The 24,544-nt window shown below is 38.9% G+C and overlaps 1 protein-coding gene across 8 annotated transcripts in view; it reads left to right on the top strand.

Moving 5' to 3' along the window:
- Positions 1 to 8,517: 8,517 nt before the first annotated feature.
- The window catches only part of LOC149080230 (xylulose kinase), a 48,722-nt gene continuing 32,695 nt past the window's right edge, over positions 8,518 to 24,544 (top strand). For 5 of the 8 annotated variants that reach the window (XM_089239297.1, XM_089239299.1, XM_089239298.1 and 2 more), the window contains exons 1-4: positions 8,518 to 8,579; positions 13,659 to 13,921; positions 18,229 to 18,311; positions 18,719 to 18,869. In XM_089239297.1, coding sequence (XP_089095423.1) covers positions 13,871 to 13,921; positions 18,229 to 18,311; positions 18,719 to 18,869 — 285 coding nt within the window. In that variant the 5' untranslated portion in view covers positions 8,518 to 8,579; positions 13,659 to 13,870. Of the gene's footprint in view, positions 8,580 to 13,402; positions 13,922 to 18,228; positions 18,312 to 18,718; positions 18,870 to 24,544 lie in introns of those variants that run through there. The other 3 variants (XM_089239294.1, XR_016193554.1, XM_089239293.1) reach the window with 3 other exon arrangements.

A 24,544-nucleotide genomic window follows, 5' to 3' on the forward strand; every position in this document is an offset into this window, starting at 1 on the left:
TTTTCCTTTCATATTTCCCAAAAACTTTTGATTTTTACCTTTTGTTTAGTCTTAAAAATCATTCGAACATATTTTCTCCCATTAACCGCTTTTTTAAAATTTCCCGAACCGGTTTCAGGAGGAACCAACGAATCTTAGCATGGTCATAATATTATCCACAAGTGCAGTGGAGTATCGGTAATCCGAGGTGAACGGAACCGAGACTACTTCGGTTTACTGAAAACTCGGATTCTCCAAGAAACAATAAAAAACAATTTTCGCGGAGGACCTCCAGATATTTATTTTATGGCAAATATACCATACATATTGTGCCTACTAAAAAATTAAGAAAACACAAGGTACACCCTAGCGCCACCGGGCTGGTCGGAATTTATCCTCCTTATCTGATGAAATCGTTGTAACTTATTTTCTTTGGATCTACGTATTCGTTCTTACTCTCAGCTTTTTAATTCTTGATTCACAGGCTTCATTCATTAAATTAGGGCTGCCAAGTTTCATGTCCTCTTTGTAACAGGGAGTCTTGCGCTGGAGACCCGATATGAATTTTTTTTTTTTTTTTTACATTATAAATTTACTATAGAAGAACCTCTGGAAAATTCTGGCTTGAGGTCCCACCGAAGACAGTCATGAACCCCCCTTAGTCATGGATATACGGTGCGAGTCCTATCCAAACTGAAGCTACTGACATACCTAAGAAAAATGAAACGAAACACGTTCTTGGCAAAAAAAACGAAAGAGTAAGAGTGTTTTGAGAAGGAATTTTGAAAAATTCAGCATACCTCGGATTATCAGGAACCTCGGAGTTTCAGGACTCGAATTATTGATACTCTACCGTGACTCATTTTTGGTTAATCACCATCATCGAGTATCTTTTCTTTCTGATATATTTTTTGAGTTCGTCTACAATTCAGATCTGGTAGTATTTCTTTTGCTTGTACGGTAGATCAAACCACACAGTTGATCCACTTATATGATCCATATACGAGTATACCCGCACATCTGCACGTTTTAAGTTCATGTTCTTATTCTGTATAACTTGGCTTACTTGGTGTCTTCTCGACGCATAGAGCTACCCGGCCACGCCTCGGGGAAGTGCCGAGGGAGCCTCGTGCAATTACACCTGGTTACAGTTTTCGAGAGTTTACAGTTTACAGTTACTGGTTTACAGTTTTCGTAAGTATGCAAATGGAAAGCAGGTATTTTTAGCTAGATGGGGACCTCGGAAAAATCACTTTACCTGTAACCCCTCAAAAGCGTACGACCTTTCAAGGGGCACAAGGAATATTTCCAGAGAAATTTTGAGTTACTGACCTTCAAAAAAGCATTTTAAATTGACAGACATTGATTTGGTAACATATAAAAGTATTTTCTTTCGATATATTTTAATTCTTTTTACAAAAATATTTTTAATTTTTTAATCGTCAATTGGAAGGTAAGGGGGGGGGGCCCTACTTGCGTAAGCCTCTGGGGCCTATGGCTACCGTTAAGAATGCCCTGGGGCTTTACTTTATGGAAATATTGTGACATCTGATACCAAAAACTAAGCATTAACGGGAATTCTAGTTTTACAATATTATTAGATTCTCTAGAGTTGAGATTTAACTATTGATGCTGTGGAAATAGCATATGCGTCTCATCTTGCATCAAAGAGGAATTTGAAAAGAGGAATGAGTCAAGAAAAAGGTTGAGAACCGCCGCTTTAAAGTTATCAAAAAACGTATATATATATATAAAAGTTTCAATTTTTTTGAATTTTAATACCCGGAAGTTGCAATCTCTAATTTCAGTTTTAAAATGATAGGTCGCCTATTTGGCATTTGGTCTTTAGTCGGTGAATATGTTTACTATACTGTTTGATTTACATTTTTTTGTATTTTTTATTCAGAAACAAATAAAATTTATCGCATTTGGTTGAATCTTCAATTTATCCCACATTTATTTTTGTTTAGTTATCTTAGCATGTATTATCATCGCTTTTCCATGTGAGGAAGAGAATAACCAATATCATTTCTGTCTTCTAAAAAATTCATTTTCACCATGCATATGTTTAATTATTTTCAAACCGCGTTAATCTCATTTCCTGTAAGAAAATAAAATTCGCCCTTTAATTCGAACATGCATTTAAGTTGTTCCTACGACGCCCTTGGTCAAACTCCTTAGAAAATCGGTATTCATTTTAATGAACACAAACTCAAAAAAGGTATAATTAAACAGAGTTCTACAATTCATGAAACTCACACGGGAAGAGCGAAAACCTTGAGAGGATCCTATATATAAATACTTTTATGTATTTGAACAACGCCCTGAGTTCACTCGAGGTTCAATCATTTTTTGTGATTATTATTGTTCTTTGCCAGATCATTGATGACTTTTTGATAGCCGGCTATCGTTTTTTGATATTTTGAATCAACAAAGGTGAATAATGCAACACACTTGAACAACGACGCCCTGCGTCCAAGAAAAAAACCAATTTTTCCGCTTCAGTTCATAAAGCTGTTAGAAATCGAATCCTAATTTCATGTCCTGATAGTACACTGAGAATAAAATTTAAAAAAAAAATGTATATGAAGGTTTGTGTAAAAAGACAACAAAACAAAACAAATTTCTCCTTCAAGGTGGTCCGTCTAAAGACACCCGTGAATCTCCGAGTTTGATTCAAATAGTAATCAACCCATTCATGCGATGAAACAAACACCAAGGTCCGGTACATTTGTGATTTTCAAAGGGTTGTTCTTAGCGTTAGTTAATTGCGCTGTTATTTATTTTTGTTTTAGGTGTGATGTTGTTTGCACAGAATAGAAATAATTCTCTTTATACGAATTCTTTTTAATGTAAAATAATTGAGATGACCTATAAAAAAAACCCTTTTGAATTTCTCTTTCTCTACTTTGTTTCAAACGAGTCTCGCGGTAATTTTTTTTATCTTAACGTATCTTCGACACATTGGGACCTATAATTGTATGTTCCTTCACCTGTCATTCGATATTATCAAAAATAATCTCCGAGACTTTAAAGACCTATAGAACACGTCAATTTCCATTAAATTAAGAAACAGTGTCACATGATTAACTTGAATACATCAATTCTTATACTTTTTTAATTTAAGATTAATCACGTTTTTCCCTTAACCCTTTAAGCAGTTTTTAAAATTTCACTGATTCACATTATAACTGCCACAGTGGTAATCACTAAACTCTCTGTAAAATGCCAACCCTTTTTTCAAGAAGAAATATTCTTTTCCGATTTTGAACAGCTGATATAAGTGCTTTCTCCCTCCCCTTGAACTCCGAGAATAATATAAAAAAATTGAAGAAGAGAAATACACACTGGTTTTTCATTTATTTGCACTATACGCATATTTAATTACCGTATATACTCGTGTATAAGCCGACCCCCCCCCCACCCCCACTTCAGGACCACCAAAACCGCAATAAATTGAAAGCCCGTGTATAAGCCGACTCCAAAAAAATCCGCGCATTTTAGAGAAAGAAAATCTTATATTTTCATGCAAAATGAATAGCTAGAGGAAATTTACAATAGAAAATGATTCAAACTTTTTAATCCATTTCTTCTCAGTCTCCAATCGTAATCCATCATACGGGGTACGGCATCTTCGTTTTTATCCTCATCTGGGCTGTCACCGCTATTGTCACTTTCAAAGAGGATATCATCTTCAGTTCCGTCCATAGCACTGCTGATGCAACACTTTTTGAAGGATCGAATGATAATTTCGGTGGAAACAGAATTCCACGCCTCATGTACCCATTGACATACTAGGCCAACGTCAGGTTTCTTCAAGGCACCACTTTTTGTAGTTTCTTTAACAAAGGAACCAGGGCCGCAACTAGGGGGTTGCAGGCGGGTCTGGTGCCGCTGGCGCAGGACTAGAGAGGGCGCAAATTTCACTCTTTAATTTTCCCTTCAGCATTATGAGGGGGCGCCAAAATGCGTGCTTGCCCGGGCTGACCAAACATCTAGTTGCGGCCCTGATCGGAACTCATCCATTCGATCCACAAATTCCTCAGGCAGTCTTTGAGAGGCTTGTTGATGCTCACATCTAACAGCTGTACAATCGACGTTAGCCCACCTGGTATCAAAGCCAATGATGTTTTCGATTTCTTTGCCTCGTCTTTGACATTTTCGGGGGTTTGAACATATCCCATAACAATAATGCCGGTTTCTCGAACATTGCAACAAAAATTACTACTGATTGCGGGGGGTAGATATTTTTTCACCAAAAACTGACCTGAGTATAAGCCGACCCCCCCCCCCCCACTTGAGGAACGAACTTTTCCACACAAAAAACACGGCTTATACACGAGTATATACGGTACCTACACCCGAAACGAAGGGAAAAAATCACCGTTTCTCTCCTTCTGTTATCGAACTTTGAAGAAAAGCTGACTCCGGCCATTGAAAGTTGACCTAACAGATTGCATGGAAGGGATGGAAAACATGTTTGTGAACAACTCTGTACAGGGCTAGCTTTCAGCATTGCCGAAATAAGAAGGTTTTAAGAAAACGAAATATCTCGGAATTGCCGAAATAAAAGGCATCAAGTCAGGTGAGACATCTTGTCATTGCCGCTCTGTAAGGGTTAATAACATAACATCTTTTCCTACCGTTTTTTCAAATAATTTTTCTTAGAACGTAAGAAAATTATTGAAAGATTTTCTGATGGGAATTAAATAGAATAAATGATGGTCGATAGGATATATTCTAGCTATCGGCTACATGTGGCCATTATGTTTCTATTCCAAGGTCAGTTTCTGATGAGAGATAACATCACCGGTGGCATAATTTTGAACGGAGTTAAAATCAACAAAGGCATTTTTTAAATGTACACTCTGGTGGGTGATGGAATATACAACAACAAAGAAAACTACTTACCGTAAACTGGGGTTACTTTAAGACAGGCGGGGTAACTTTAGGACAAGCATTATTTCCATATTTGAAATTATTTGACGTGCCGAGTTTTCGTGCTATCGTCACGTTCTTGATCTAGAATTTTTCACAACAGTTAGTAGAATGCGTTGAGGTGCTTAAACGTATTCTGAGTGATGCTTCTGATTGTTGGTGCCTTGTTTCTTCTATTTAGAGATTATCATAACGTCAAATTGTACGTCAAATGAAAATAAACTAGTAAGTAATTATTCAATTCATAATTTTGTAATTATTATGTTTACTGTTTGAAGTAATTCTGTTTGTTAATTAAATATACTTTTAAGTAATAAAATGTAAACATACTACAGTTGACGAGAGTAACATTAGGACATTTCTGTCCAAATTTTGGTAAGTTTAGAAATGTATTTTTTTTTCAAGAAGAAGTTTATTGATATACAAGATGAAAAAAAAAACTTATACAAAAGATGAAAAAAAGAAAAAAATATATATATATATATATATATATATATATATATATATATATGCACAACATATTACAGACTGACGTAATTATCGATACACTGAATTGCATACGAGTTGACAAGGGGTAACTTGATTACTCGTACTGATAGCATACAATGAAGCTAAAACTAAAAGTCACTAGCGCAATTAGTATTGTTATGTTAAATATGCGAAATGTAAAATGATTCTACTCTAACAAAACAAATAAAATATCTGACTCAGAATTCGCAGTTAATTGTATGCAAGAAGGAAGGAATATTGGAAGTGTCTAAACCTAGAGGACAAACTTTGGTGCCCTTCTACGAATTTGATAAAAAAAAAATTCCTATATCCCAAAAAATTGAAGGTGATTTGTTTCTAGTCGATAAGAAGAAAATGGTTCAATTTTAATCCCGCATTACGGAGTAACTTTAGGACAAGAGAAATATATCGCTCTCCATTTATTTTATAAATAATTTTAAATAATCGGGCATGGTAAGTTAGCTGAGGGTTATAGCAATATTTTCCTCCGAAATTGTGTTGCTAACAATTACAGTACGGATACCATATTCAAAATTGTGCAATACTTGTCCTAAAGTTATCCCAGTTTACGGTAGTTTTAGGAGAAAAAATTTCTCCTGAAAAGTCTTTGTGAGAAAATATTTATTTTTCACTACATTATTTGCAACAATATCCAAGAAAAATTTACACTGGGATATAGTCACGAGAAAATAAGTATGTGTAACAGTAAATTGCATTAATTATAGAACTGCATCCGTTACTAAACAATATTTTAGGCTTGAAGCACCATTAGCAAACTGTGAGATACCTTGTCTCCTTACCTCCCCATGTAAGAATTTTTTGGCTCGCATTGGAGCGGAACCTTTGGTGGAAAGAGAAATTATTTCTGCAGATCGATGTGGTAGTTACATATATGTTAATTATAATTACTATACTGTGTTGACTACGTTTACCAGAAGTGTCTTAACAAACTTTTCTTCCTCCGCCCAACCTTAAACACTCCACTCGGGATATCAGACTACTCTGTTACCAAAATTATACCTCCCCCGTTCTTTTCTACGCCGCTGAAATCTGGGACCCTACACCTCCAGTAATATAGACAAACTCGAATCAATCCAAAATAAATCCACCCGATTTGCTCACGACTGCTGGTCATCTTTCGTTTCTGTGCCCGAACTTAAAAACGAACTTCATGTCCTCCCTCTCTCTACTGTTAGTCTCATTTCTCGATAAACATAGTTTTATAAAATTTTTCATGATCAATTCAACATAGATACCTCTGGTAATCTTAGCCAAATCATCCTATACATCTCTAGAAGACACTCGACCATTCTCTTAAAATAAAACCTATTTTTGCTTCCACTTTGCTTTAAATATAGTTTCTTTACTCATACCATTTGCCAATGGTCCATTGGTGAATGGAACAAACTCCCAAGCTGTATTGATCATTCTTGGCGCACCACAGTCATTTTCTGCACACGAGGGCTAATTAGACCGGGACGTATAATTTATTGCCGATTCCAAACGGCAGGCTTGTTTTTTATACTCATCGAGAGGTTGGTGCGCTAACCCCTCGATGGGGGACTCCCTGCGTTAGCAATTTTTTTCTGTGGTCATGTCGCCGTTTTTGTTGTACCCTTGTGTCAGGAAAGTTTTCTGACAAGGGCGAACCGGGTATCGAACTCGCGACACCTCTAAACATCCTTTGGTACTTTAGGCGAGCATCTTATAGACCTGGGCTACCCCCCCCCCCCGAAGCTCTATTGTCGAATCCCCCACTATCACTAGTTTATTGTCCAATATGTTTGTCATTTTCAATCGCATCCTTTTGTATAGGCCCCAGGGCCAACAATATTGTATAAATAAATACATTAAATAAATAAATAAATATGTGGGGATATTTTTTCGCAAATGAATATGCATTAAGAAATATAAAATATGCATTTTGAAAACATGCTTCTTTTTGCATGGTGATTTTTTAACGCATATTTTTTCATTTTTGGTACTTATATTTTTAACCTTTTCAAGATTTTTTAGTTTGGATTTTTATGAATATTTTGGCAGTTTTAGATACACATTTGCATATTTCGCCACTTTTTTAGTGCATATAATCCGTACTCTGATCATAAACCATAATCAAAACCAGAGTTTACGGTTACCAGATGTCCTCCAAAAAAGGTTCGGAAAATTCGCTGCTTTTTAGGTTTCCGGAGTTATTTTTCTTTTTTTCTGGGGAAATTTTTTTCCCACTTTGAAGTATATATTTCTTCATCGATATGAATGTGTTTTTGTGGGGTTTTTTTTTCGCACGCCTTGACTAATAGCCATCGAAATTCTCAGAATTGTTTCAGTTTCTTTCTAGCGCTTGGTTTACATAGAGTCAGTGCCGTCTTAAGGCATAGGCCCACCCGGGCACGGCCCGGGGGCCTCAAGCGAAGAGGGGCCTCACAAAAATGAGATTTGGTTGTCATTTGTATTATGGGCCCGGCGGGCCCATGATACTCTTAAGACGGCCCTGCATAGAGTTGGGAAAAATTATTGTTATGGTCAGTTTTATTGGTCGGAATAGTCACGCCACCATCTGTTGTGAAAATTGAGAGAAGTGACCAGTGGCGTCGGAGCTGGAAGTGCTCAAGCACCCACGGTAATTTGTGGCATGGATCCGAGCACCCCAGAATTAATTCAGAAATTAAAATTTCCGATATAAAACTAAAGACCGTCGCCACTGGAAATGACTATAAGGGTGCTAGCGGGCGTCCTCCTTTCTCAATTTTCGAAACTGTTATCCCTATCCCAGTTGTATCTTCCAATAAGCATCACATCGTGCTGCCATCTATGTAAAATTTAAAAACCCTTTTAAAAAACCTTTTTTAAAGCTGCATTGTTTTATATTCAAAGTGATCACGACAGAGCTAAGAAATCAAATTAAAAAGTATAAAATATTGTTTGCGTTCCATAAAAATGTATATACATATTTTAATGGAGATAGATAAAATCGCTGTTTTGCAGACCATAAACTTGGAAGGAATTGAAATTAGAACTGAAATCTTTAATACTCGATAGATGGCAGCAATTTTAAAATCCCATAACTGCATTAAATCCGGTATAAAAATTATTTCGTTCGGTAAACAAACATCAGTTTTATCAGGTGCTGCGTGTATATGGGTTATATTGTGAGTATTTTTTAAAAACTTTAGTTGAGTGTTAAATGAACTCGGTTGATTCAATTAAAAATTTTCAATAAAAATTTTGCAGATCAACTCTCAATTTATTTGAAAAACCTGATTACCTAATGAAAATATTTTAGCACTGGGCACGAGTCTCAGACTCTATCGACGGCTTAAAGAAGACCTTTGCTGCCTATGAACCAGGGGTTCTTAACCTATGGATCGCAACCCAATCTTGGGACACGCAGGGGCTTCCGAGATGGATCGTTCGAATCCACTAGCAGCCAGGTGCTTTTGAGCTATGGATTTCGACCGTAGGAGGAGATAAACCTGAAAGTCTGGGGGGCACGGTCATTATTGCTGGGGGAGCACGATGATGTCAATACATATATACATTAGATCAGTCGACTCCACCTTTGACGCTGGGGGGGGGGATGCCCCCCGTATCTCCGCCCTCGATTTCGACCCAAACTTGATTCGCAGGGTCTTCCTAATAAAAAATTCTTGCGAATCGACTGAAAGGTAGAGTTTTTGAACTATGGGTCAAACTTGATTCGCAGGAGCTTCCTGGACCAGTTGTACAAATCAACTTACAGTCCTTTTATAAATGCACTTATTGCAGGGGCGTAGCCAGAAATTTCGTTTGGGGGGGGGGAGGGTCCAAAGTGATAGAACAATAGATTTGGCCATCTTGGACTTGGAGGGGACCAGACTCCCCAAGTCCCCCCCCCCCCCGCGCTACGCCTTTGACTTATTGCTTCACTGATTTCACTAATTTCGAAAAACAAACACTCCCATGGGTCGCGAAGTTAACTTGTTGATTTTGGGACGTGGCTGAAAAAGGTTAAAAACCCTTACTGCAACAAGTACATGCGTAAAATTCAGAAAACTAATTTTTATAACATGTGTTAATATCAAATAGTCTAGATCAGTGATTCCCAACGTGGGCGTCATCGCCCCTGGGGGCGATGGAATGTTCCAGGGGGCGGTAGAAGCTACGGGTATAACATAGGATCCGATGGGTTAGATTTCGTTGGGGGTGATGGGACAAAAAAAGTTGGGAAACTATGGTCTAGATCAGTGATTCCCAACGTGGGCGTTAACGCCACCTGGGGATGGAATGTTCCAGGGGGGCGGTAGAAGCTATGAGTATAACATAGTATTCTATGGGTTAGATTACGTTGGGAGCGATGGGAGCAGAAAATTTCTGAAGAAGGGGGCGATGATCTAGATTATAGTTTCCCATCCTTTTTTGCCTCACATTGCCCCCTTCTTCAGAAATTTTTTTCTCCCATCGCCCCCCAACGCAATCTAACCCATAGGATCCAATGTTATACCCGTAGCTTCTACCGCCCCCTGGATCATTCCATCGCCCCCCAGGGGGCATTAACGCCCACGTTGGGAATCACTGGTATAGATCGATGATACGATTGTTATGAAAATTTGAATTTGTAATAAGCTGTGTTAACAACTCAACTAACTAAAATTTTCTGATTAACAGTTAAATGTCATAACGATTCCCACACCTCTAAGAAAAATGCTTCAAGTGCTCACCGAAATTTCGAAATTGATTTTTTCTCATACATATGCTGGAAGAGTTGTTTCAAAAAATTGTAACGTGATGGAAAAAAAAGCATTACTACGAGTCCATGCAAATGGACATCAACTTATGTCACAGTAGGAGTAGGCAGTATTTTTTCAAAAACAATCTCGGCTCAAGCAGAGGGCGAGTTAACACCAACCGCCCCCCCCCCCCACTTGAGTACGCCAATGTCTCTACGTCTATGATTAGCATAAGCTACTACCATCCAGTTGTCACAACCTCCGAATCATTGATGCAGCTTCATGGGTATGGTAAAAATAAAGATGAGAAATAAGATTTCCATCTTCCAACAAAAATCATCTAGTAGAGACCCATGCATTAGACATGACCCCCCCTCCTCCCCCTGCATCCTGGAGTCGGGTCTTTGGCTCTGTTTTTCGGCCGGCCCCGGCTTTTCAACGGATCCACTCCAAATTAAATTTGTAGCATAAAAAAAAGTATCGGTAGGCCGATATATCACCCGGTCCGGGCTCAGGTACTGCATTCCCATCGCCGACTCCCCCATGTTAGGGTCATGTCATGAGAAGATTACCGTGAATGCATATGTAAGATACTCTCTACTTAGGGGCCGTTCAAGTATTACGTCATCATCGATGGGGGGGGGGGTTTCCGATTTGCTGACTTGCTGACTTTTGATGACAAGGGGGGAGGGGGGTTTTTGATAATGCTTACGTCAGCAACCACCCTTGCTGACAAGGGGGAGATCAGGGGGTCAAAAATGGCTAAACATTTGCTTACGTAATACTTGAACGGCCCCTTACGCGAACAAAACACGAGTGCACTTAGTTCTACTTTCAAAGTAGTGAATATGGAAACAAAATCAGAATAGTGTCTTGAGGAATTAAGCCACCTCGAATTAATTTCTCAGCCACTTCGTTGGGCATTTTGCCTGTTGTGGTGGTATATTTGTATAAGATGAAACTTTCGAAATAAAATGAAACTTAGATATTAAACCAAAGACACTCGTTACCTGCCTGCACTTGAAAGCAATCTAAAAACTTATCCAAACCTGCACCATATGTACAAACGTGTTCCCACAGTTGGGGCTGATTACTATTAAAAAAAATGGAGAAAAGTGGGGAAAAACAGCATAAAAAAAATGCGGGTAAAATGCGTTTTAACACCCCCCCCCCCCCATCCTGTTTTTCCCTAACTTTTCTCCGTTTTTTAATTCAAATATCTCAGCAAATATTGCACTTAGAAACGTGACAATTTTTGGTGGACTCAGGAGACAAGGTAATAACTTTCTACTTGGGGGTTTTTGAGCACAGGGTGCCCGTATAAAAAAATTAATCTTCCTATTTTAATAACTGTACAACCCCTTGCAACATGAATGCCGTATCTGAGTTCCACCCGTTATTTGGATACTTTTTCTAATTGGAAGTATGCCCCAACGTTTCGCAAGTAATTTGCGGTACGTACCGTTAGCTCTGCACCATGTATATTTGTATTCTTGATTTAAGATTCTTTTGTCTCACTTGAATGAAAACAATTCGTTCGTTGTTAATCTTCTACAAGAACAAAAATGCGTCCTGGTTATCAGATAGTGTTTTCTTAAGTGAGAATTGTGTCAAAATATTGCGCCACATCCATATTTTTCTTTTCAGCTTTTAATTTTTCCCATGCCGAGTAAATCATCTTGAGCAAAGTCCCAAAGTTCTCATAGAGATTATTATACCATGTTTCTGAAAATGCGCGCACAAGTTTGATCGTTTCCACGATAGGAGTAGGTTTTCAAAATTGTTGTCAAAACTTATTCAATGTTATCAAATCTTATGTCTTTTTCTTTGTCTCATATCTCCTGGGGCGTTTTATCAGCCCGTTCTGTCCCTATCGCATTCATCCATATTTCAGTTCAAAGAAACGCTATTGTTTCGGAACTTATCAAATTAATAACTAAAGAAGAATAAATAAAATTTTAGTTTCGCGAATATTTATTTCAAGCACAAATCTTTTATTATTATTATATGTTTTCTATAGATTCAAATTATATAGAATCTTTACAGTCGACTATTTCAGGTCTTCGGTAGACTTAAATCAATATCAGTAGGTTTACAATCCATTGTACGTTTGTGACACAGTAAAAGTTCAATAGAGTGATGCGTCGGCTAACGATGACTTTTTTCGTGATATTTCTGCCTCGGCTAACGAATACAGATTCGGCTGATGAACATTTTTGTTGTTATGTATGCAGGGCCGCAACTAGCAGGCAGGCGGATCTGGTGCCCCGGGCGTCGGACCAGAGGGCGCGAATTTCATCCCTTAACCTCTCCTTCAACGTTACGGGGGAGGGGCTATATTCGTGTTTCCCCGGCTGAGCAAACATCTAGTTGCTGCCCTGTATAGATACACATGCTAACCGAACACAGTTGGCGCCCTAAAAAATCGGCCCCTCTCAGTTGGCGCCTTCTGTTGCTGCGTAGTTCGCAGGATTCAAGATCCGGCCCAGGGCTGTAACTAGGCTGGGGCAACCGGGGCATTGCCCAGGACTTCGAGCCGAATGGGGGGTCCCCAAAAAATTTACACTTACTTTTTGCATAATAACAACCTTTTCCAGAAGGGCCCAAGGAAAAGTCTGAACCGGGGCCCCGAAAAGGCACACTGCGGCCTTGATCCCACCGTTTCCATCTGCATGTATTAGACACAAAAAGAGCTGACCAAGTCACAAATGGATGGGGACACCTACGAACCCGATTGGGTTTTGTCAACACCAGCTTTAGTAGACTAAATTTGGTGTTGGTTGTGTACGTAAAGTGAAATAAAAATATATCTTCAAGACCTTATATTAATTTATCCAATTTTGAAGCTGTTCATTTAAGTCTTCGGTCAATTTTTTGTATTTTTGTAGCATTCCGTGGTATTTTCAAAAACTTATCTTTAAATTTTGCGCAGTACCTCTGTAATAAATTAAACGATTTTCCATAGAAACCTATGGGAAAATCGCATTTTTTCTAACGAACGTTAATTCCAGAATGAATTATCTTCGTTTGTCGAGGTATCACTGTAAATCGATATCAAGTCCTATGTTAGCTGGGATGGGAATTTCGATTGTCGCGTTGTTTTATATACCACGATCGAAAATGAAAACAAAAGGCTACAAGAGTTTTTCCTTCTCTCGGTCAATAACGACTGTGTTTAGGCGAAAATCTCAGCCACTGATAGAGGGCTTAAGTAGAAATTACCTGAATACCGCGTGCGTTACTCGCGGAGTCAACGATCTTACGACGCATGCGTCCTAAACTCTAGTGTTTTTTTGCTCCTCCTTCAGAAGGAAGAGGAATTTTTAGCTGTGATTAGGTGGTATTATTGGACGAACCTTCAGTTTTCTCCTTTAAATTGTTTTCTTTTTTCGAGTAAATGTTAAGTTTGCTAATCCAGAAATAATTGAACTTTCACAGAAAAGTGTATATTATCTGTTGGTCAGTCACTAACGTTTGACGACTACAAAAAAAATGACTCATTTTAGTTGGTTTTTTTTTTAGCTGAGTAAAAGTAGCCAGTCATCCAGCAACAACAACAGCAAGCGGTAGCTTGTTCAACAGAAAGAAAGAGAAGCAACAATCAGCGCCCACGATCAGTGATAAAAGAAAAGGAAGCAAGAACAAGACGAACTAGTTCGACGCTCCTTCTACGCATGGCCAATTCGAGGGTCATTTCTGTTTGAGAGCATCTTCAAACTTAAAAGGATCTTACAATGACGGAAATGGACGTTTCTTATTTAGGATTCGATTTTAGCACACAGCAAGTAAGTTACCTGCATTTATTCGTTTTCATGTTTTAACTGTTCTTAACTTTAAGTCATTATTATTATAACTCATTCTTTATTCACTGAAATTGCTGAAAAGTATCTAGTTCGCGTGGTCAGCTTTGGCAAAAAAGAAAGAAACGTAAACACGACCTTGAAAATACTTACGTAAAAATCAAATTTCGTGTAAGGGGCGTCGGCTTAATGTTGTTTACTCTCGTAGCGACTCGTAAGGATGACGTAATGCCAGAGAACAGCTGTTATTGCTGATGATCAATAAAGTTTCTCCGACAAACAAACTCCGTTAGGATTCTTGGCGGCAATTCGAAAATCAGAATTCACTAGTAAGGTGATGTCGAAAGAATATGATAAATAAACTTCCGCATTTTTCTTAGACTACGTGAGTTTGGGGAAAAAATTGGTAGAATATTCAACAAAACTTCGTAAAAACTATCCTAATCAATGAATAAAATATTTGTCCAAAACAAAAAAATTATAATAAACTTATCCACTTTGTTATATTAAAAACTAGCTTACTATTTTTCAGAGGATAAAAAAATTACGCAAAGTCGATTCTTTGAATGTAAGCGCGTGAAGTGTCATTTTTTCAGATTCGGTAACAAGTCACGCGTTACCTAGATTTACTCACAGAATCGACTTTTCCATCTATTTATTGGTTTTTTACGCATAATGGCGATGATTCATATTCTATGGAACTTGTTCATAATCGTGATCCAGTTTTGAAATTTATTTCGTTAGTGCATGGTCTCTTCTCTTCAAATCTTCTGGTCTAATCAGTTATTGCAGTGGTTCTTAGAAAAAAACTGTGTTCTGTAAATCCCTAGGCAATGATTCTTAAAAACTGTGGTCTGTGAATCCCTAGGCAGTGGTTCTCAAACTTTTGTCACTCGCGTCTGCCTTGTGCTATTCGTGGTTCGTCTGCGGCTCTCCAGAATAGTTTATTAGATATTATGCTTTCTAATTAGAACCACACATCAGAGCACAAATAGTCACACACATCAGTATTTCCAGTTCGTCGCGACGCCCCTGACAAAGGTTGGTGACGCCCCTAGGAGCCGCGACACACACTTCGAGAAACACTGCCCTAAGCATCCGCTACGTCTTTCTTATCGCAACAAAAAAGACTTATTGCGCTGACGTCAGATTCACACATTTTTGGTTCACCATAGATCATGTTGTACAGTATTTCTCAGCGCCGCTGTGGTGGTCGAGAGGTCATAGTGACGGACTCGCATCGCGGGGTCCCGGGTTCCAGCCTCACCACAGTGGTGGTCGACTGAAGTTGGTTTTCTGTGGTTCCCAACTTCAAGGCGCAAATGCGAGCCGATCTCCCCGTTAAAAAGTCTCGCCACAGAGAGCAACAGTCCTACAAACAGTACAAATAACAGTAAACAGTACAAGTAATGAGGTCCTTCACTTCTGAGGTATAGAAGGCAGCACTAAAAATCATACACAACACTAGATACGCACTCAGACTGTTAGGTACACATACTTACACTTCCGGCACAACTCACTAGGTAGTACATTGCCCATGGCGATAGACCTGAGTTGTGCTCGGCTAGAAAAAAAAAAGTATTTCTTAGTACGCTGTGGTTCTCAGGTAATCTATCAATCAGAATATAATTTGAAGGTCGAAGAATAGGCTGACCATATCTCCTCGGGATATATACGAGAAATTATGGTCCGAAATATGGGAAATTGCCCACTGTCGCAAAAAATGATGCCAAAGTTGCAAATCATCGCTAAAATTGCATAAATTACCAATGACGAGAAAGGGACGTTCAAGTATTACGTCAGCAAATTTTTAGCCATTTTTGACCCCCCGCCCCCCTTGGCAGGAAAAGTCAGCAAAATTTCGTCATCAGCTCTACCCCTCTGAATCCTAACGCATATTCGTACACAGGGAGGGGGGTGGCATAGAAGCTCGTGCGTCCCCCCCCCCCGACGATAAAAAATTTATTTTTTTAATGCAAAAAAATATTTTTTTTTAATTGAGAAATTTTGGAAGCAAATACCTTTATATGTTATTATAATCAATTTCTGTTAATTTCAATGCTATTTGAAGGCTATGAACTCAAAATTTATCTTTAATAAATTCATTGCTACCCACCCTCTAAGCCATATATGGTAAATCGCATAAAATCCCTTGTCCCGCGGACCAAATAGCCCTGGGGGTTATCTGATGCGGCCTGCCCTCCTCAAACCTAATTTTGTAAAAATGAACTAAGCGGCACATTTTTACAGATCGCTTAAATGACCCGTGGTACAATTCCAGAGCATTTAAGCGGCCCGTGGCAATTTTCAGATCACTTAAATGACCCGGGACACAGTTCCAGAACACTTAAGCGATCCGTCACACATTTAGAGATCCCTTGAGTGGCATGTGACATAGTTTTAAAGCACTTGAGTGCCGCCCCCCCCCCTCAGTGCGGTTCTACATCGCTTAAGTTACCCGCTGCTCATTCTCAAATTATTTAAGTGATCCATAGCATATAATTACTGATGACTTGAGTGATGCGTGGCACAGTTCCAGAGTTCTAAAGCGGCCCGTACACATTTCCAGAGCACTTGAAGGATCCGTGAAACATTTAGAGATCATTAAAATTTGCTCTGTAGGGAAGAATGTTAGTTCAGGTGCCCACAAACTGGGGAAAATTTGTTCTTGTTTTTGGCACACCGAGTGAGATGCCATTAAGAATATTTCATATTTTCATAAAGGGTGGTTGATGACGTAAGCATTATCCAAACCCCCTCTCCCCCCTTGTCATCAAAAGTCAGTAAATCGGGAACCCCTCCCCCCCCCATCGATGCTGACGTAATACTTTGACCCCAAATGAAGCACTTCTGTATAAATTGCAGTAAATTAAAATGAATTCTGCGAAAGAAAAAACTTATGACAATTATGTGAGATTATTATATTCATAAACTGAAGAGCCAAAAAAACTGGTACAGGCATGCGTATGCAAATAAAGAGATATGGAACCAATCAGAGTACGGCGCTGCGGTCGGCAACGCCTATATAACACAACAAGTGTCTGGCATAGTTGTTAGATCGGTTACTGCTGCTACAATGGCAGGTTATCGAGATTTAAGTGAGTTTGAACGTGGTGTTATAGTCGGCGCACGAGAGATGGGGCATAGCATCTCCGAGGTAGCGATGAAATTTGGATTTTCACGTACGACCATTTCACGAAGGTACCGTGAATATCGAGAATCCGGTAAAAAATTAAATCTACGACATCGCTGCGGCCGGAAAAAGATCATGCAAGAACGGGACCAACGACGACTGACGAGAATCATTAAACGTGACAGACGTGCAACCCTTCAGCAAATTGCTGCAGATTTCAATGCTGGGCCATCAACAAGTGTCAGCGTGCGAACCATTCAACGACACATCATAGATATGGGCTTTCGGAGCCGAAGGCCCACTCGTGTACCCTTGATGACTGCACGACACAAAGCTTTACGCCTCGCCTGGACCTGACAACACCGGCATTGGACTGTTGAGGACTGGAAACACGTTGCCTGGTCTGACGAGTCTCGGTTCCAATTGCTTCGAGCTGATGGACGTGTACGGGTATGGAGACAACCTCATGAATCCATGGACCCTACATGTCAACAGGGGACTGTTCAAGCTGGTGGAGGCTGTGTGATGGTATGGAGTGTGTGCAGTTGGCATGATATGGGACCCCTGATACGTCTAGATACGACTCTGACAGGTGACAGGTACGTAAGCATTCTGTCTGATCACCTGCACCCATTCATGTCCATTGTGCATTCCGACGGACTTGGACAATTTCAGCAGGACAATGTGACACCCCACACGTCCAGAATTGCTACAAAGTGGCTCCAGGAACACTCTTCTGACTTAAAACACTTCCGCTGGCCATCTAAATCCCCAGACATGAACATTATTGAACATATCTGGGATGCCTTGCAACGTGCTGTTCAGAAGAGATCTCCACCCCCTCTTACTTCTACGGTGATAAATTTGCAAAATTTATCAAACTTAGCAAAATGGTCAGTGATTATTCATAATAACCGGATTTATCTCATTTACCGTAACATATACTTAAAATTTATCAAATGTACCAAAATGGTAGGTAATTATACATAATAACCGGTTATTGTGCATAATCACTGGATTTACCACGTTTACTGTAACATGTGCATATTACTTTATTGCCTCCTATTTTTGTTAAAAATACAAGGGCCCCTGAACAATAACATTGATTGATCAAATTCGAACACAATGATTATCGTTTTTATTATTTCCATCCTTTTAGCTCAAAGCAACTGTGATCAATAATGCATTAGAAGTGACACATGAATCTACTGTTCAGTTTGATACAGATCTACCAGAATTTAGGTAGGTCTCTTGAAAAAACAAAAAAATATTATAGTTAAATACATTTTTATGTGATTAGGATTTTGTATTTACGGATTGTTCTTTCACTGAAAATAACTATTTATATACTTTACTATAAATTTGCCTGTGCTTTTTAAAATTAAGCTACTTATATTTTTAAATGTTTTGCTCAAAATATATATCTATGAAGTTACATATTTCAGTAATAGAAAATGGCTTCAATTCACCATGATAAAAGCATCCAACGCGTTTGTTGAAAATTCTATTTAAGAAAAAAAATATAACAGTCAAGCAGCGAAGAATTTTATTAAATAACGTATTGATTGTCTAAAAAGAAACACAAATTTAGTTATTTAATAATTATTTGAATTACAATTACACATATATGAATTCATATGTTTGCATAGAACTCATGGAGGCGTGCATAAACATGAAGATGGTCTTGTGGTGACTGCTCCAACAATCATGTGGGTCAAAGCACTTGATATTATATTAGAAAGATTGAAATTAGAAGGTGTTGATTTTTCCAGTATAGCAGCTGTTTCCGGTTCTGGACAGGTATTAAAAACAATATATTTTTTCTGTTTTGATGATGATGTATGTTATGATGGTTTGGTGGTAAAAATAAAAGGTATAGCCCACTGTGTCAATTTGGTTCAACATCAATTTGGTTTTATTAGAGGTGACATATGAATGAGTTTTGTATTCAATTCATGAAATTGAATACTAAAAGTTACTATACAGAAAATGTTTCTCACACGATATGATATACTTTTAAAATCAATGTTTTATTGCATGTATATCCAATAAGTAAGTCTGGCTTTTATTTTCTATTAAATTTTCGTTACTTATATATATCCCTAAACAAATTCAAGATTTCAAAAATTGAATTGAATTTTTAAAATTATTACAGAGTGGTTAGTAGCATCTAAATATTTCTACAGTAAAGTCAGCGCTTTTAACATTGACTGCTATTGCGTCACTTTTTGAACGCTTGTTCCTCAATGTGATGGTGATGATGATTAGGATGTCATAAGCAGTATCTGAATACCATGTGAAATAAGCATCATTGTATTAGAATTCATCAAATTAAATAATAAAATCAATCGGATTTTTTTCTAATCAAACTTTATTACCAATCTTCTATATCAGTGGTTCCCAAAGTGGTTTTTTAAAGCACAACCCCCTTTTTCATTTACACGACTCCCTCCGTTTATACGTCGCTATTTTCTGCCTCGATTACTTTTCATACTTTTTAAAGTTAAAATATTTAATTTATGCGCCACAGAACTTCAATTACACAACGTTTTCACGACATGAATCTCAAATTTTGTAATTAATTGATTAATATTATGTTATTACTAGCTGTAATACTAGGCTCTGCCCGGGTTTTCTTCAATTACTGGGAGGATTGAAAAAGTGACAAACCATTATAAAGAAATAAACTGTTATATACTGCAGCATTAAAGAAGTAACAAACCATTGTAAATTCATATACATGTCTGAAATGCATTGCTAGGGAACCACGGTAACCAAAGTAAACTTTCCAAAAGTTTAGTTTGTTGTTGAGTTTAGTTTTAGTTGTTGAGGCCCAGGAACCATTATTGCCCAACAGTTTTTTGCCTATTTGGGGCATTTGCCCAGCTCTGCGAACTTTTAAAGTAGTCTATATCGTTCAAGTCGGGTCCCGTTTAGTATATATGCAAAATTTAGTGACGATAGATCTAAAATTTTAGGTCTGTATGGAGAAAGTACACAGACAGAAAATCAATTTTATGTATAGATTATATTAATATTACATTCGTCCTTGTCAGAAAACTTTCCTGACACAGGGGTTCAGCAAAAATGGCGACATGACTGCAGACAAAATTGCTACCGCAGGGAGTCCCCCGTCGAGGGGCTAGCGCAGCAAGTTCACCATATCTACAGACAAAATGTTCGAGAGTCCATATTCTGCGCCCTGATTGGGCGAAACGAAGGTTGCCGGAGCGCTGTCTATTTGGCTTGGCTTGTCCCTTTGCTTGGCTAGTTTCTCTTTCCATGTCGTGTCATTCTTTATCAGTGATGGTAACACGTGAGAAATTTCCCATATTCGTGGGAAAAATTGGCCAAAATTTGGCCAAGTGGGAAATTTCTTAGCATTTGTGGGAAATTTTAAGACTTCATCAAGCAAAAGAATTTTTTGAAAAAAAATAAAAAATATTAATGCAGTGCAATACTATTGTAAAATACTTGACTAATTTTCACCGGTAGATGGCAGCACATTTTTTGGAATGCGTGGGAAAAATTTAGTCAAAAGGGAAATTTTTGCGGCAAATTTTGCTGGGAGAGATTACCATAACGTTTTTTATACATTTTTCTCCGCAAATTTTCTCGCTTTATTTTTCCCCTTTTCGATTTTTATCTTTTAAATTTTTAATCTTACGCTTAATTTTATTAATTTAACAAACCGCGCTTCTCAGGACCAAATCACATTGATCGCAATGAAGGAACTTCCTAGTAATTACTGTTATAAAGTAATCAGAAATGACGAGGAGAGAAAAACCGTTGTTTTTAGAGTAAAAGATGTGACAAACAAAGAAAAGCTATGGCAAGTAATGTATAGCCTTTCCGTTATACCAGGGGTCTTCAACGTGTGGCCCGCTGATCATTTTCTGAAAATAGTTGAAAACATTGAAAAACAATTTATTCCAGAGAATTTTAATTGAAGAAATTATTTCGGAATCAATGAAAAAAGTAATTTCAGAATTAATGATAGAGATAATTCAAAAATTGATGAGAATCCTGAATTATTGGAATAAATAATTCCAGAATCGATTCCGAAATAAAAAATTTCCTATGTGAAGCTCAAGACAATCACCCACATGATTCAAACACTTCTGACACCATGGAGAAGTGATCAGAACAGTTTCCCAAACTTTAAATGTTTTCCTCCTTGTCAACCAATAACTTCTGAGGGGGGTGATGAAATGGTCCAGAGGAGCGAAGGCTGCAACGAGATGCCTTTGAATTTCCCTCATCTCACCTATTGCTTGCTAGCACCCAAGAGTGCTGTTCAACAGCCCAATTGGAAACCACTTCAAGAATTAACATTATGCTGGGTGTAGTCAAAGCACAAGGTCATTGAAAGGGATAGATTCCTCTCTCCCCGCAGAAAAAATTTCTGGCTATGTAAGAGAACTTCAGATCTTAAACAGCTACCTGAGGCGCGGGTGGATGTCTGACCAAGATTTTTCTGAGGTCCTACCTGACTAAAAATGCTCTGCCTATGAATTTACATGTATACTAAAGAAAATTTGAAGACGACCCCACCAGGCTCGGGTGAGTTTGTGTTAAGATGACACTGTTCCACCCGTGTAAGGCATACATAGACAAGTTCTGTGGGAAAGGCACGATGATATGCAATATATAATGGTCGCCATGGCCCCGCAAGGTTAGGTAGGGTCCGGGACAATCATTTCTCTTCATGCTACAAATTCACTGTTGAAGGGCCCATGAAAAGTTTGGTCTGCGGGCCCACAAAATATCCCAGCCTAGGGGCCTTGCTTCAGGATGTGGGGGCCATGAGGGGTCCATAATCACCGGATTTATTACATTTACGGTAACTTACACAAAAAATGTATAGGTTTCCCCACATCCTTCGGCTGGGATCTTTGGCGTCCCATCCCCCACAGTAAATTTGTCCTGTGAAAAATGTAAAAAAGTTAAAAGAATTATCCTGAGCTCTGTCAGACCCGTAATTGTGGGTGGACATGGGTCACCAGCATAGGCGGAGATAGACTTGAACATCTGGGGAACACGATGACGTCAATTCATATATTATATATATATGCCTACGGCTGGAAAAAAGTTAAAAGAATTATCCTGAGCTCTGTCAGACCCGTAATTGTGGGTGGACATGGGTCACCAGCATAGGCGGAGATAGACTTGAACATCTGGGGAACACGATGACGTCAATTCATATATTATATATATATGCCTACGGCTGGAAAAAAGTTAAAAGAATTATCCTGAGCTCTGTCAGACCCGTAATTGTGGGTGGACATGGGTCACCAGCATAGGCGGAGATAGACTTGAACATCTGGGGAACACGATGACGTCAATTCATATATTATATATATATGCCTACGGCTGGAAAAAAGTTAAAAGAATTATCCTGAGCTCTGTCAGACCCGTAATTGTGGGTGGACATGGGTCACCAGCATAGGCGGAGATAGACTTGAACATCTGGGGAACACGATGACGTCAATATATATATGCCTACGGCTGGAATCTCAGGGCCGCAACCACGCCCCCCCCCATGGGCGGGGCTGACAGGGCTCTAGCTCTGGGGCCCGAGACAATTCTCATAATTTTTTGCTTTTTCACGCTATAAATTAACTATAGAAGGACCCGTGGAAAGTCTGACCGGAGGGGCCCATAAAAGATCCCAGCCTAGGAGCCCTGCTCCAGGATGTGAGGGCCATGGCCGCAACTAGGGGGGGGGGCAGGTGGGTCTGGTGCCCCGGGCGCTGAACCAGAAGGGGGCGCCGAATTCACCTTTTAACTGTTTCTTCTACATCAAGGGGTGCCAAAATGCCGGCTTGCCCCGGATGACGAAGTATCTAGTTGCGGCCTTGCTCGGGTACACACCTCAGGATCCAACTGTTGCAAGGGTCCCCACGAGGGTGAGGCTGACAGATCTCCAGCCCTGGGGCCCAGGAATATGGACGAGATGGCCTGGGACGCTTCTCAGTATTTTTCACGTTATAAATTCATCATATAGGGGCCCGTGAAAGATCCCAGCCTAGGGAGCCCTCCTCCAGGATGTGAGGACCATCGCCTTGGGCAAAGCAGACATTAAATAACCTCCACCCCTCAACATGGGGGAGGTAATTTTTTTTTTCATTATATAATCTGCACTAATAAATCCGCGTGAACCAAATAGGTTCATTTCCGGTCGGCAGAAACGTAAAAAAACTTAATTATGCTAAGTGTTTGTACTTTCCTAGCGTGGCGTTTGTACTTTCCTGGGGGGGGGGGGGGCTTTTCTTTTCAATATTTGTTATTCCGCTTCAAGTATTTTTTTCCGCCGTGGTATTTATGTTAGGATGTTTGCTAATGTTATTATTTTGTCGCCAACGATAAATGGCCAGGCCTGACCACCCTCTACTAAATTAACCAATCAGGGAACAGAATACGGGCTTCGAACATTTTGTCTGTAGATATCGTGAACATGCGCTAGCGCACCAACCTCTCGATGAGTATAAAAAAAACAAGCCTGCCTTTCGGAATCGGCAATAAATTTTGGGTCCCGATCTAATTAGCCCTCGTGTGCAGAAAATGACCGTGGTGCGACAAAAATGATCAAATGATTATATTTACATTATTATAATATTAATGATCCATACAGTTAAACGCAGAAGGTTTACAAATCTTTGCATTGAAGGGCACTCATGCTTGCGTACTCGACTCTCCTGATGGTGGCCCTGGCACAAGGTCCTAAACTTCATTGTAGTTTGACCAGGTTCCAAAAACTTTACGCAATTTCATATTTTTCCTGTTGCAGATTAAATTTGCTCAATGTGAAATTTTATTTTTTCTAATTTTCCCACAGCAAAAAATAATAATAATGATAACATTAATGCCTTACCTTTTTGTGTAGTTTGAATTACAACTTGCCTATGCAGCACTAAGATGGGTTTTTTCTTTTCTTTTTTGACACAAAATAAAGTGTTCCAGACTCTGTCATGAAGCTGGGCTGGATGAGATCTCGGCAACGGGATAAGTCCAGTGGCAAAGTTCTAGCGTTCATTCATTCAGCACTAAGATCGCTTCATTCCCACTATGCTGATCACATGCTCACACATTACTCTTTTAATATCACTACTGTTAAATATAATAATTTATACCCACTAGCACAGAATAAGCATTCGAAAATTCTGCGTTTTAAACTGCGTCTAAACATTTTAGATTTGTAGCTTCAACTGTACAGTGATTTTTTTCCCCCACTTGTACCATCACGGTTTATTTTTTATTTATTTATTTTATTTTTTGGCATTTAAAGCCATTTAGATTGAAAGGCCGATCATGGGCCTGTGGTCATCCCACTTGAAAGTATAAAAATAAAAAAGCAAGAGAGGCCCCCCCCCCACAATTGTTCTTTTTTGTTCCTGTACAGGGCCGGGCTTAGGAATTTCGCGGCCCGATGCAAAAAAAAAAGTTGCAGCCTTTTCTAAGAAAAAAATTATTAA

This window comes from Pholcus phalangioides, unplaced genomic scaffold (genome assembly GCF_987345545.1).
Source record: "Pholcus phalangioides strain wild (caught in Gottingen) unplaced genomic scaffold, Ppha-v1.0 ptg000011l_1, whole genome shotgun sequence".
NCBI classification, from domain to species: domain Eukaryota; kingdom Metazoa; phylum Arthropoda; class Arachnida; order Araneae; family Pholcidae; genus Pholcus; species Pholcus phalangioides.